Raw genomic sequence first — 16,079 nt, 5'->3', positions numbered from 1 at the left:
CACATCGGATTTGGAGGTGCGAAGTCCATATGCAAACATAACAAGAAATAATTCAATGAAGTAATTTACTTAACAGAAATGTCAAAGATAGGTATCAAGGAAATATAAAAAAAAATAAAAAAACAACTTGACACAAAGAAGGCATTTGAAAATTTGATCTACAAGGCGACATAGAATATAATCTCGTTAAGAATTGCTTCAAGCGAAAAATATCGATATTTGCCTCTAAAACGAACATAAATTCAATACAGAAATTTGTTTTTGTTGTTTGAAATAGGCCAAAGAACAAAATATTTCAGTTTCATCGAATTCTAAAATCATGTCCTGGACCGACGGATTCTCTTGCAATTGAAATACCCTAAATTCAACGAAAAATAAGTCTTTGATTTTGCCAAAAGAAGCATTTTTTCTAATTTTAAAGGGTTTTTAAACTGAACATTTTTTTTCGATAACTTTTTTTCCCATGAATTGGAGAACGAAAAAAAGCAAGCTTGGCTAAACGAACCATAGTTTGAAAACAGTCATAATAAATTTTTTCATTTTGAAGGTTTCTCAACTTGAATATTTTTTAAAGATAATTTTCCCAAGGTTGTGCTAATGAAAATAAAGTTTGGGCTTTCCTCGGCTAAAATTGAACAACGAATCATACAGTTTTTTCCTTTTGAAATTTAAGTTTCGTGGTGTCAGCTCCACACAGTTTGATAACCTTTCCGATAGTAAGTGTAAAAACAATTATTTTGCATATTTTAGTTTTAGGGGGTTTTCAGCTTGAAATGCGGACTAACGAAAAAATGGTGGGCTATCCTGGACTAAGCTTGGGCAAACGAGCCATACATTTTTTTTCTTGAAATTCGAGTTTGGTGGTGCCCGCCTCACACAGCTTGAACATTTTTTTTTTTTCCAAGGGTGGGTTAGCGAAAAAAGGTGGGTTGACCGTGGATAAACGAATCACAACGTAGAAAGAATTAATTTACTTTTTTTTGTGTTTTACCCTGAAAATTTATTTTTATTATAATTTGTATTTTCATGCGTGGGCTAGCAAAAAAATAGGAAAGGCTACCTTGAGCTTACCTTGAGCAGACGACTTGCAGAAGTTTTTTTGTTAAATTAAAATTTCGGGTGCCAGCTAAAGACGATTTGAAAATTTTTTACGATAATTTTTTCTTCTAGGATGGGCTAGCCTTGAGCAAACGAACCACAGTGTAAAAACAATTATTTTGCGAATTTTTGGTTTTGAAGGGGGTTTCAACTTTAATTTCTTTACGATATTTTTTTCCAAGTGGTTTTTTTTTTTTTTTGTAATGGTCTAATATACAGTTTATGTTGTGGGCAAATACATTTTTGTCTTAAAGTAAGTTTTATACGTAAGGTATGACACCGTTATTGTTTTTGTGCAATTTTCTTTGTAGAATTGTGGTGCTGATAAATCTATTTACCTTGGCTTAAGAAGTTTAAAAGCAATATGATAATCTTACCTACACATGCACATATTTTCCACTCTTCTGTGTAAACCCAAATATAATAGACTTTGTTACCTCAACACTGACGTCAAAGTAAATATTTGCATATTTTAATTATTAGCAGAAAGCGAAAATAAATAAAAGTTCAAAACTCAAACTCGATGGCACCTGCTACATTTTTCTTATTTACAATACACACCCCCCATATAGGGGTATTCGTGTATGTACATATGTTCTTCCTCCTCTTACCTACTAAAATGGTTATTTAAATAAAGTGTGCTAAGTTATTGTAGGCATAGCTTAGAAGGCGTAATGCAGTGTGAAGTTATGTAACATAGCAAGCACTGCTACAACAACAACAACATAGCAAATGTTTGGAACTTTGTTAAAGTTTTGATAACTCCTTACTTCTGTTCAATCAAAATTATGTACATGTGCTGACTTTAAATATTTTCAGTCGCTCAATTGCTAGTAAATATAGGGTGGCTTATTACAAAAGTTCAGGTTGGGTTGGGTGGCAACTGCCCAGTTAAAGGATAGCACATTTGGACATTATTTTTGGTCCGTTGTACTCTGGCTATTAGCTATTTAACAAATTGCTGTAAGGCAACGAGAAAGTTATGAACAAGGCTGATATCTATCTAAGATATTTTCTTCGGAGAGTGGAGGCAAAGATTTTTTTTCTCGCCCTCGCAAAAGTTGAGCAGCTGAGCACCGCGTTCTCGATATAACAAAGCAGGAGCGTTGTACGGAGAGTCAAAGCACAACGCATGGACACCCATGGGTCAGTTTCTTGTTAATACTCTAATAACAGTGGATAAATGTACTTTAGTCAAACCTTTTAGCTCAATCGGTCGCCTGGTGTCACCAGCTGAAATCCCAAAGTCTTAGCTATCAACCAGGAAATCAGGATGAGAGTTGCAGGGATAGGTTTTATAAAAAAATAGTGCGATGACACAGCAAGTTAGATCAAGTAATCCATGAACGAACTTATGGTGGTAGAGTTTAGCGCTTTATCAGCGACTCGACTATCTAACTAAATATGAAACTCTGTAACAGTTGAATCCGCAGCTGGCGTTTCATATGCAGCATCCATAATAGCAGAATATTCGGAGTTCAGGGAGGGTTGGGAATCAGTGACTAGGATCACCAGACTATAGTCCCATATTAATTCCCTTGTAGGAATTTATGTGGTGAATCTCGTAACAGGATTAGAAGGTGGCGCACGGAAGTCCGACTTCCCAGGGAAGATGGTCAGAATGCTGGAGATCAACTAACTCAAAAGCTTAGATTCCGCGTCTCAAACTTTTGGTGCTCGGCTGTTGCGATTTTTCTCACGATACCAACCAACCATGTACAGAGTCGGATCTAAAGGTCGAATTCTTATAATGGGCAAACAGATTTCCTTCGACCATTGAAGTGTCTGTTTTAATATATCTTTCAGTGCTGGAGTCCACTTCAAACCATTATCAACGAAATCAGATAATAGCCTAGGTTTCTTCTTATAACGACCATGTCACACGTTTTTAGGATTACGATTTACCTGGAATGCTAGGACCTTTCATGTGAAATCCAAATATGGAACTCAACGCCAAAGTGGATAAAGGAGTATACTTTGGTCATCCAACAAAGAGTCTAGCCTGCAGTACCTGATTTAATAAGGGTTAGAAAACATGCACAATGAACTGAACTGGAGGCTAAAGGATAAAGTCATATGCCATCTAAAACTGATAGACAAATAGGGGGGTCTGAAAATAAAGCTGAAAGCATAGATGTAACAGGCCGACCGATACTAGCAAAGGTAGTACTGGTCAGTTGGTAGTAGATCGAGGGGAACTACATAAATAACAGGCTAGGCAAAGTTATGTGGACATCACATAGGAGATGAGATTATGGCCTTCACAGGCTTCAAATGTGACACGCAATATCCTTTTGATCAATCTCTCAATCAAGAACAAGGCAACTCAGGGTGCTCTTAGACTTTGGAAGTTTATAATCGGTTAAGACCGCACAAAAAGGCTCAGTCATATGATTTTTAATGTTAATGACTTCTATACCACAACAAAGTGGACTACTTAAGTTCTGTGACTGACTTTGATACACATTATAAGAAGAATTGGAAAAATGGAGAGCTCAGCAATTCGAGAGTTTTAAGGGACAGATCTAAGATCGCTTACGAACTGTGTATGAAAACCTTTGCAAAAATTTCGGTCACGTCCATATCGTTGATCTTTCGAAGCCAGCTATCCAATAGGCATGCTAAGCATTACTTGCTACAAATAATACCAGTATTCGAGCTTTCGGATCAGCCAAAGGAGCTGGTGAGTCGGGATATTGTGCAGGCACCATACAAGTAAACGATATGGTCGATGATTTAGAATGGCTTGATGGACTGCCTCGTGGACTGCCTCTGGCTCAGAAGTTATCCGCTTTGTTTGTAGAAGACGATCGATGCCTACTTGAGCTTAAAAAAACTGATGTGGAATAATGTTGGCGGATCCCGTGATTTTTGAGGAACAGCGTTATATGTGATTGTGACCTCTCAGTCACAGCGGTTTTTACTCGTAACTGTGACTGAAGCAAAACAAAAACAACAAATGAAAATGAATTTATATTTTTCCCTATGGATTGTGTTGCAGATGTCGCAGAAAAGCTCTAAAAACTACTAAGTCACTCACTAGTAGCATATATACATTACATTACTATTACTCCGACCATCGATTTAACAGTGGATATATTCTGTTAGCGAGGGTGTTTATATAGTCGCCTCTGTATCATTTTCTGGGACATGTACTGCTATTCAGTCACAGCTAAAATAATACGCTCATTGTATTGCTTCATAGTACAGAAGCGATTTGTTCCTGTGATCATAGCTTTAGTTTAGTCTATGATTGAGTTTATTGGTAAGCGTGATTTGTAACGGGAAATAAATGCTGTCACAGGCAATCTGTCACGGTTATTCCTTCTAAGCTGTCGCTGAAATGTACTGTGATATTTTAGTAGCTGTGACAAAATCACAGTTACACGGTATTTGCCAACTCTAATGTGGAAATCACTTGGTGTTGCCATTCGGCGTCCGTTATCGCTTTGAATGGACGTAGTTGAAAAATTGACTAAGCGGTTACTTTTTTGTTGCAGACCTCACAATGTCGCGCTTCGATTCAAATGTAAAATATGAGCACACACAAAATATTCGATGAAAAACTTTTTATATACAGAAAAGAAGCACCGTAATAAATCCACCCATCAAACACATGTATTTTTACAAATTCTAAAACTCCTACGCCCAAAGTGAAACAACCCCTTACATAAGTACCAGTTTATATATATATTTAAGTAAGCACATAAGCGTTACGCTACTTGCGTACATACAACCCTCTTTGCATTTTAGGTTCTTGGCATTGATTGCGTTGGCGTTATACGTTAGCGCTCATCTTTGCCTGACTTCTTGCTTGCATACAAAAGGGCGATGCCTTAGTGCAATGTCCCTTTGCCTTTGTAAGGACCTTCTGCTTGCATTCCTGCCAATTTCTTCGTATTTGCTAGCTAACAAACGAAGGACAAAGTCTGTTACGCTTCCTGCCAGTTCAATTGTGCGTGTATGCGTTTTTGTTGTGTTTGTATTTGTGTTTCGTTTATATTTAATTTTCTAACATTTTGATATTCCTATTTTATTTACTTGAGTTTTCTTTACATTCAAGAGAGTATTAGATCTATTCTTGAATGGCTTTAAATACATTCATATGTACGAAGCTTTAGATGTATATTTCGTTTATTTTGATAATCTTGAAGTACTCATAGGAATTTTGCAGGTTTTCAGTGTGTATTTTCGTATTATGGTTTTACATTCCTATGTTGTTTAGAGCTTAGATTTTCGTATTATATTATACGTTTTCCATTCGGTGAATAAGCTGGCTGAAAGCATTCGGGAGAAGACAAAAATATTTATAATTTAACGACGAATCTTATGGAATAGACACTTCTGAAATTATTTTTTCGTTTCTAAATAGTTTTTCAAACAAATTTCATTGACTGAATACGATTGCAACAAAATTTAATTGCAATCACCTCATATAACAGATATTGCAATTAAACTAGAACTAAAGAAGTAAGGGTGTCTAAGCTCGGGTGTAACCGAACATCATATATTCAGCGTGAGTTTCAATTCTATAATTCATTTCAGATAAATTACTTTTATAATCCTACTGAGACATATTTTAAACACAAACTATTCCCAAAAAAGTAAGGCACTCTAAGTTCGGGTGTAACCGAAGTTGGATTTACGCTGCCGTTTATTTTAAATATTTATTTGCAAATCTGTTTTTTTAATGAAACATGCATACCTAAAGCTTGAAGCTTTCGATATGTTTCCATATTAAGAACGATAAATGAGGTTTTCCCAAGAAACGCGTTTGGCTGTCCTTAACCGATCCCGTCCATTTTTATTAGAAATATTTCCTGCTATAAAGGAAGTGTGTGCTCCCAATTTTATTACGATAACCTAATTTTTCTTCGAGTTATGGCTCCCGAAACATAGAAAATTGCTTAGTCAAAAAAGGGCAGTGTCACGCTCATTTTAAAAAATTTTAACATCTTTTAACTTTTTGTTATAATTTAATTTAGAAAATAAAATACCATTGCTATTATGCTCTTTTTCGCGAAGATATAGCTTAATTTATTCCACCACGGCCCTTTTAAAAATCTTTTATATAAATGTGTGTGTGCCTGTGAAGGACAGATTTTGTTAATTTTTTTCGAAGCATTCCTTATAGTATAAAGGCAACCCCTCTGCTGAATTTTGCTATGATATGTTTAACGATTTTTGATTTCAAAATTCTTTTCAAATTTCTATCAAGAGTCTTAATATCAGCCCACACATCAAATGTCAACGTTCTGGGTGCATTATTTACTAAATATTAATTTCATTTTCATTCATTTCATTTCATTTTATTTAACATTTTCTTCATGCTCACTTATTAAAAATTAGATACAGTGTTTATTTAAAAAATTTTGACTATTTAGCATAAAAAAGTACATGACATTTTTTATGTTAAGATTTAACATAGTACTAAAAGTCACTTCTTATAAATATGTATATATTTTATACGTGTGGGGTGTATATAAGTAATAATATAAATTAAAATTTAAACGATATGTTAAAGTTATTAAGTTATTAGCGTAATAAATTTGAAAGTAATAGCAGTAATTTAGAGTAAATATGGTTATAATAACGTTCTCAACAGCGTTTCTAGTTCAAAATGATCATAACTGAGAAGATATAGCCTAATTTTTTTTGAAACAAGTTACAGTTCCTTATGACCTGTATAGTGGAAGGAAGGGAGTTGAAAACTTTGCACGATGTGCATGTATAAAAACTTCTATAGTGTGTCGTCCTAGAATGTGGCATTTGCACAGTCGGTAGTAGATTTCTGCGCAAGTTGTAAGCCTCCGAAGGAAAGTTTTTCAAATAGCCTGATCTTATAAAGATGGTTTTCACGACTTTATATAAATACAGGTGACGACACGGAAGTATATATAGTTATCTGAAAAGTGGCATAGAATGGGATCTTTAGTTTGTACTGCAGATTCTCCTCATGACTCCCTTTTGGATTGTAATAACTGGTGATAGTTTAATAGCCGAGGCGCCACCCAAGCATGTAATTCCGTATTGAAGTTTAGAGTGGAATATGCCAAAATAAACCGTTGTTAGGGTGAACATAGAGCACAATTATTTGAGACGATAGAAGTGACGAGTTGTGTAGAGGAAATATTGTTTCAAAATCTTAAGGTGATCAGACCAGCTCAAACGATTGTCGATTATTATTCCCAGATATTTAAAATTTTCGACAACACCTACCCGAAAGCAACTCTCACTGCAATTAGTGCTGCAGTCAAAAGATATTTTCGCGATATTTAGAGTGCATGCTGTATGATGTAGATTGAGTCGAGGGCATCCAGCAGAATGAAAGATCACATCACAACTTGGCAATTCTTTGATAACATGACTAAAATACATAAGCTTAGTTTTATTACTTACAAGCAATTTGTGCGAGGCAAACCAAGCTCTCAGCAAATCTAAATCATAATTAATATCACAAATCAAGTCAAAGTAACTTATTGTACTGTACGCAATGGCAAGGTCGTCTGCAAAAGCAGTGGTTTTGCCTTTCAGTGGAAGGTCAAAGATTGAGTTAATATAGATCAGGAATAGTATTGGTCCAAGAACAAGAATTTTCCTTCGACTTAAGTCTCCCGGTGGACGATGCCACGCCCATTTTAAAAAATTTGGGTTTATTGTTATAATTCCACCTCGAAAAAGAAATACCAACGATATAAAGCTCTTTTTTTGCTAAGATATAGCTTATTATATTCGTCCACGACCCTTTTAAAAATCTTGTACATATATAAATGTGGGCATAGTCCTTCACCCATTTCGTTAATTTTTCCTCGAAGCTGTCCTTATAGTAAAGGCAACCTCTCTGCCGAAGTTTGTTATGATATGTTTAACGGTTTTTGATTAATGATTAGAAATATTTGCAGAATTGATTTTATCGCAAGAGGGCGGTGCCACGCCTATTTTTAGAAATGTTTAACATTTTTTATCAAGAGTTTCAATATCAATTCACATATCAAATTTCAACATTCGATTTTGAGTCCAGATAAGCCCGTATCCCGATCTGGTGAAGATATATCAATATTTGGTCAAGTTATCGTGCTAACGGACGGGCAGATGGGCGGACGGGCTTAATCAAATTCTTTTTCGATCCTGATTTTGATATACATATGAAAGTCTATATCTATCTCAATTCCTTTATACTTGTACTACCAACCGTTATGTTACCAAAGCACGCTTTCATTAACCCACATATAATTTTCGATTTACTTCCATTGAATTCTTACCACAAAAATTGCAAAGCCAATAAAATACAGCAGTACACCTCGGAGATAATTTAGTCTAGGCATTAAAAGGGAAAGTACGGGATTTTACGGCAAACACATTTCACGGACATATCAGAGTTTTGTTTAAGTGGCTTCAAAAATTTGTTTCACTAGTCGAGCTAAACAATTTTTTTTCAAATGCACATGTGCCGCTAAGAAACTTGGCAGGGAAAACTAAGTAGAAGAAGTAAACTAATTTGTTTTATGTTTGGTGTACTTGCCAAACAAAAGGTAACACCTTCAACATTTTTTACAAAAAAATTCTATGTAAAAATTGCACGTCGATATTTAAATCATTTTCACGCAGCTCCAAGTAGCTTAATGAGTTCAAATAATTCCAGGACTATTGAGAATTAAGTAGCTTGACATAAGAAATATTTTAACTGGAAGTGGGCCAGAAACACTTCTCGAAAGTGATAACTTTATAAATGTAATTGCGATTAAAACCAATTTATTTTTCTATTCATATTTTGAAGAAAATGTAAAATAGATTTGATTTCGGAAGAATTGTTTTGTGACAATTTATTCCCGTAGGTATAATAAACTTCAATAACAACACTGCTAACTAAATTCTAGTATCTAACTAAATGTAACCAGATTACGTTATTGCACAGTTGAAACTTTTAAGACGTTTGATTTAAAATCCGAGGCCTGGGGCTAAATTCAGTAAATGTGAGTTTTTCAAAAATTAAACTTACTGAATCTAGGCTCTGGTATGCAATTTTAACGTTAAGGGGGAAAATTAAGCATCAATAATAATAGCATCGGCGGCCACCGTGGTGTGATGGTAGCGTGCTCCGCCTACCATACGGGGTCGCCCCTCGGCAGTGTTTGGCAAGCGCTCCGGGTGTATTTCTGCCATGAAAAGCTCTCAGTGAAAACTCATCTGCCTAGCAGATGCCGTTCGGAGTCGGCATATAACATGTAGGTCCCGTCCGTCCAATACATTTATTTTTTAATAATAGCATTAGCAAAACTGTTTCGAAGAATTGCCTGGTTTGATTTATGATTTACTGAGTTTGCCACGTAGTTCGGCAAAACCAGAACGCAAATTTTTGAATCGTTTCTTACTAAAACCTAATTGCGCTATACATTTTATTTCATTGCAATGACCAACATAATGCAGGAACTAAGAGCTTTGTCAACAACATTAGATTTAAAATGTTTGGTTGGTAAAGGACATAGACTTATCCTAGAAATGTGAAAATGTAATATATAAAAGTACACTTTATTTTTGTTTGTCCATGGAATCATCCTAAAATTTTATATTTTACAACGAATACGTCACTCTTGTGAATTGCCGAACTGATTGTGTCTCAATAAAATAAAACACAAAATTTGGTCCTTTTTCTTGAGATTTGGTCCTTTTTTTCAATGTATTTTGGTCCTAAATGAAAACGTGGTGTGGCAACCGTGCTCATAAGCTCCATTAGAAGTTTGAGCAATTCAAAACAGTGTCGTATGCATGTAAAATTTTAAGATTTGAGTTGTTTTCATGGTTTTCAATATAAAATTTGATTAAAGCATAGCACATACGACTAATATGAGACTTTGTGAATTGCCTAAGTGACTTTTCTAATTTAGTCCAGAAAATACGTTAAAATTTTTTCTTTTGCATTTTATTGGAATTAGCAAAATGTTGCAATCGTCGTAACAAATAAATAAATAAATAAATAAATAGTTTTTTTTTGTTTTTCTTTCGGTATTGAAATAAATAAATAAATTATGAAATAAATAATTTATTATTTGGTAATAATTAAATAAATAATGTTTTTTGGGCTTACAATAAATAATTGGTTAATTATTCGATATTAAATAAATAAATAAATAAATAAATAAATAAATAGTAAGCAACATATTGTTGTACGCTTTTTTCGTGTATAACTTAATTGAGCATAATTTTATTTCCCATTGAGTTATTGCAGTAAATTTCCATTATTCTTAATTGCTTAAGGCTAATATTGTATACATTTCTAACATTATAAATGTCAAATTGGCTCATTTGTATTCGATTGCATTTAATAAATAAATAATTAATTATAAATTGTTGTTGTCTTAACTGAATTGGTTTGTAGGAATAAATAAATATGTTTTTCATTATAAATGGGATTTTGAAATGGCATTTATTTAGTGAAAAATTTCACATTTGCTACTAAGAGCTTGGCTTTGTTTTGTAATATATGTACTTTAGGGCGGGTCAAATTTTATGAGGAAAAGAGACTTCAGGTGCACATCCAGTTTCTGAATCTATGGGTCATATTGAGTATTATTGTCCATGTTAGAAAATTTTATATCCCAATCTGAACAGCGGCTCTCACAAATAAAATACATGAAAATAAATGTCAAATTCGAATTCGGATTGGGATATAAAATTTTCTAACAAAATTAGGGAGGCTCGAAATTCATTTCAGACCTGTGGTCCCATGGACAATATTACTCAGTATGACCCAGAGATTCAGAAACTGGATGTGCTTTTTCAACAATAAATTTGACCCGACACTAATGTACGTATACATGAATATTAGGGTGTTTTATTATAATTTGATAAGGAAAACACCCTTTTCGACATATATTAAAAAATAAATAAATAATTAATTTAATTGTTATTTGTATAAATAATTCTTATGTCACATGATTTTTTGTTTTCTTCTACATACACTTTCGTATCAAAATTCAATAAATAAATAAATAAATAAATAAATAACTTACAAATAAATAAATTAATAAATACACCCGCTTAGCACACAATAAATAAACATTAAATAATTTAATCAATAAATATTTAGGTATAAAATTGTTTTTTTTTTTTTTTATCTTTCAGATGGCAAACATATTGTTTCGTTTAGTAGTTAAGCGTTAAATAAATAAATAAATTATTAAATAAATAAATAATTAAATAAATAAATAAATAATTAAATAAATAAATATATAAAGAAGTAAGTATATAAACAATTGACGTTTCGTTACCGTAATTAAAGCTAGTAATAAATAACCCGCACCCAAAAAACTTATCTCGAAACTCGAGCATTTTATTTCTTACATCATAGCAAATTATTTTATTTTTTTTTTTGTATGAACATTAATCCTCATATGGCTCACATGAGCTTCACAGAAATTCCAGATGTTCATCGAAAATTTTTTTAGTTCTCTTCGATTTTTGTATTACTCTAAGAGCCCGTGACTGCCAGACCTTTGTCATTTTATAAAGGTTGAAATTTCGTCAGTGCATACTTCCAACTGCAGCAGGATCGTTGGTCTATTATCAAACTTGAGTCATGATGGCTTTAACAGATATCGTGCAAAATTTTTGCAGAAAAATATACCTTCCTTTCGTCATTTTATAAAGACTGATTTTGATATATGGTCTTCGTCACGATATAAGCAGCCACTAGCCTCATTGCCAGACACTTTCCATAGTGGCTTGGTCCAGCCAGACACTTTTTATAATGCAAAACTGTACTTTTTCATAAAGCTAAATACTTTTTCATAAACTGAAAGTTTTTTTACGGCAAAAAAATTTCAAAAGTTTTTTTTTTTTAACATCTTGTATTCGAATTTCAGTATAATATTGCTTCAATGTTCTTTGAAGTTTAGAAAGACTTAAAGTGTCTGGCTAATCAAAGCCACAAGGAAAGTGTCTGGCAATGAGGCTAGTGGGTGCTTATATCGTGACGAAGACCATATATAAAAATCAGTCTTTATAAAATGACGAAAGAAAGATATATTTTTCTGCAACATTTTTAATAATAATTATAATAGACCAACGATCCTGCTTCAGTTGGAGGTATGCACTGACGAAATTTCAACTTTTATGAAATGACAAAGGTCTGTCCGTCACGGGCTCTTACTCTATACGCTTTTGTAATAAAAAATTTTCAAGGCAGCATTTCAAATTCAGGTTTTCTTGTTTTGAAACATATTCGAAATCGCTTTATCTAGTTTTTTTGGAAGGCACATTTTATATTTTAAAGCGTTCATTGAGCATTTCTCAGCGCTTTTACAACTTAAAGCTAAATTTTCTTGTTCATAGAACTTAAACTGATATATCATAGATATATGGCGTTCCAGTGATACCGCAAGTATCTCTGTGACCTCTTAAAAGGTTATACGAATTTTCATTTAATGATCCTCTCATTTGGCGTTTTATTCAAATCGGATGTAGCGTGAAGAAACTAATTTCTTTTGAAATAACTGAAAAGGCTTTTATGTGAATGGTAATCGCGAAAAAGGTTGTAAGCGCTAATCATAATTATTCAGGAAAACGAAAAAGAAACTTTTGTTATGGAATAGATCATAACTGTTTCAGCTTATCACAAACTGTTATTTGTAGCGCAAAATATTATTTTGGCGGATTTGAAGAGGTCATTGCTTGCAGAAATTGCTGCTTACCAATCTTTATGCGATTATCCTACATATATCGCTTATAAGAATTGGATGTGACTATCACAAAATGTTGCAAAGGGAAGAGTTTTTATTAGCCCAGAAATAAAAAGAGATATGTGAGTAGATGAGAAACTCGTAAAAATTTGGGTATCTACAATTAAAAATGTGCATGTGTTAATTTAAATATAAAGTTCCAGAACATTCAAGTACTGTTCAAGACTGTTTCAATATACATCAGCTAACCACCCCGTCAGAAAATCAGCAAAACAAAATTAATCAGTTTTTTGAAACTCCGTCGGTTTTTGGGCTTAGAACAATATAATAAAATGAGTACTTTATTGTATAAGCTCAAAAACTATCGAATGTCAGTCCATGGCGGAACCAGGAATATGTGACGGCCGGAAATCAGTTGATTACTAGTTTTTGAATATGATTTGACACTTCAACTTACGGCGCATTACGATTTTGAGTCTATCGATTTATAAAACCAAAGTACATGGAATTTTTATTTATGTTTGTATGTATGGCACCGTGTTGCCGACTTGTATGGTTCCACAATGGGTCAGCTGTAGTTGTTTACCCATGTTTAAAAAGAAGATAACCACTAATCTGTTAATGTGGAGTAGATGTGTGCAAGCGAGTTCCCTCAATTTAGAGGGACTACAATTTATCTAATGTTTTCAGAATCGAACCTTTAAAAAGAATATATAATAATAAAAAATACCAATAAGGACCAATAATCAGCACAATATCTTTAACCGCTATCAAGATATCGCTACCGAAAGCTGACCCATGAAACTTTTTTTAATAGTTTGCGTGACCTAAGTAGGCTTTGTCATGCCTTTTTTGAAAACAGTTAAACGAGTATTGCAAGAAGAGGTTGTTCTTCTACAATTTTAGTATAGAAATAGGGCATGGTTGTCTACTGTTTTTGTAACTATTGCGAGAGCAGTTCCCACTTGAAATGGAAAAATACGAAACAAACTTCGTCATTGAACCCTTAACCTTTCTGAAAATATCGCGACCGAAAGCTTATAAAAAGCTCTTTTATTAACAAGGCGGCCACCGTTGTGTGATGGTAGCGTGCTCCGCCTACCACACCGGATGCCCTGGGTTCAAACCCCGGGCAAAGCAACATCAAAAAAATTTAAGAAATAAGGGTTTTCAATTAGAAGAAAATTTTCTAAGCGGGGTCGCCCCTCGGCAGTGTTTGGCAAGCGCTCCGGGTGTATTTCTGCCATGAAAAGCTCTCAGTGAAAACTCATCTGCCTTGCAGATGCCGTTCGGAGTCGGCATAAAACATGTAGGTCCCGTCCGGCCAATTAGTAGGGAAAATCAAGAGGAGCACGTAGGAGCAGGTGGTTTCTCTCCCTGATGGGGAGTATTCTCGCCTCATTATGTAGATGGTGTATTATTTTGGCAGGCCCCGTTTAATTTGTTGTGTCCCCGAGAAAGATTTTTTTTGTTGTTATTAATTTTCTTTTCAGTTGAACCTTCCAATTTTATTGAGCAATCCAAAGTAACAGGTGGGACAATTTGACTCGACCTTGATTCAAATTATAAGTAGTTTCTGTTGAACCAGCCGCCCAAGAAGATTTAAATTCTACGACCTAAATGTGAAGATTCTTTTGATATGAAGCCACTCAAATTATGTAATTTAAACCAGAAGCTACCATTTTCCATGTGACGGGTAGGACTTCCTAATCACACGTCTATGTAAGTAGATATTTCCATTTCCACATTACGGAAAAACTATACAAATAATTTCCAAATTGGCTGTAGCATACGCTTTAAAGAAAAGGTAAAATCCAATTTGTACTTAAACCTAACATATATATTTTACAAAGAAAAAATAAAAGCCTATTTTAGCTTGAGACGGGTAGGCCAAATAAGACAGGAAGCACACAATGTGGGAACAGTTTTCAACTGCTGCAAAAACTTATAAAATTTATGTTCTGTTGATCCGTTTGGTCCGTTTCTCCAGTTAATAATAAGTTTCTTTTTGCTACACTTGATATTCCAATTTCTCAAAAGTTGTCGTAATTCTATCGTAGTGATTTGTTAAAATAAAATTCACTCGGTCGGTTACTGGACATTCAGTGAGATTCATGAATAATTTGTAAATCGCTAAAAAACTAAAATTTTAAATAATCACTCTTGGACTTACAATGTTTGTATCTATTTCTTAATTCTAAATCAATAAATAATGAATAGAATAAATAAATAAATAAATTACTTAGCCATTAATCTTCCTTTAATTTAGGAATAAATATTTGTTCCCTATATTTACATATAAATATAATAAATAAATAAATAAATAAGTTACTGAGCTTCTTGCCTTCCTTGGACATTTCTTTTCATTTAAATAAATAAATAAATAAATAGATAATGGCATATAGTGTTATCGATTCTTATAAAAGCCATTGTTGTTATATTATGTTATATGTTTTTTGGATACTTTAAACTTGTCTTTTTTGTTTTGCACTTATACTTCACTTTTACTTTTCTTAAACGTGTTACTTGCCTCCTTCTTGCTACTTTCTCACAAGTGATATGGATGACAAAATTGATAGACCAAACGTTGTGAACGCTCCGTCTTCTTCATTATACCTTTTTTGTAATATTGTCTTATTGAACGCGACAATTTGTCGTAATTCATCGCTGGACGATTCTTACGTCCACCCCATAATTTTGCTACACGTACAGAATCTTCAATTTTAAAAATGCCACGATTACGATCAATCCAACGTATGGCTGTGCTATGTGTATGTGGATCGGTTAATAGTTCCTTAAGGAATTGCCACAAATGTATGTGTGAGCCACCACTGCGTCCAGAGCGTTTGGTTTCAGTTGATTTTGCTACAGCGCTAGCAACAGCTAAGGCACTTGTTGTTGGTAGCATATCTTCATCGTCTAGAAATGTAAAAAAACACAAAACAAAATTTTTATTTTCAAAGGATTTTTATTTAATCTTTTTGCTCTTACATACCATCACTGTCTGGTGCATTGCTATTGAAGTGATAACGCCACACTTCCAATTGAGCATATAAGTCGGAGCCACTCTAGAAATAGAAAAATGAAAAAGATAGTTTTAAGTTATTTAACCGTTGTGGATTTAGGCAATTTTAAGACACAAGCCACTTGTGGGAGTATATACCTAGGGGCTTCGGTTTTATGGGGAATAGGGGATAGTTTTCAAAATTTTTTTAACAGCGCTGCCCCGGAATCTAAGGCCCGGAGATAAAACTATGTGGACTGTTATATAGAAGGTGATATGATAAAAGGCGTAAGCGCAAT

At 33.8% G+C, this 16,079-nt stretch overlaps 1 protein-coding gene across 1 annotated transcript in view; it reads right to left on the bottom strand.

Moving 5' to 3' along the window:
• Positions 1-9,348: 9,348 nt before the first annotated feature.
• Ets98B (DNA-binding protein Ets98B) overlaps positions 9,349-16,079 on the bottom strand; it is an 84,021-nt gene continuing 77,290 nt past the window's right edge. The window contains exons 4-5 of the mRNA XM_067761314.1: positions 15,772-15,844; positions 9,349-15,695 (exon numbers count right to left, since the gene is read on the bottom strand). Coding sequence (XP_067617415.1) covers positions 15,325-15,695; positions 15,772-15,844 — 444 coding nt within the window. The 3' untranslated portion in view covers positions 9,349-15,324. The remainder of the gene's footprint in view (positions 15,696-15,771; positions 15,845-16,079) is intronic.

Source organism: Eurosta solidaginis, chromosome 1 (assembly GCF_040869045.1).
Source record: "Eurosta solidaginis isolate ZX-2024a chromosome 1, ASM4086904v1, whole genome shotgun sequence".
NCBI classification, from domain to species: domain Eukaryota; kingdom Metazoa; phylum Arthropoda; class Insecta; order Diptera; family Tephritidae; genus Eurosta; species Eurosta solidaginis.
The sequence above is the reverse complement of the archived record's forward strand: the minus strand, read 5'-3'. Positions and strand labels throughout refer to the sequence as shown.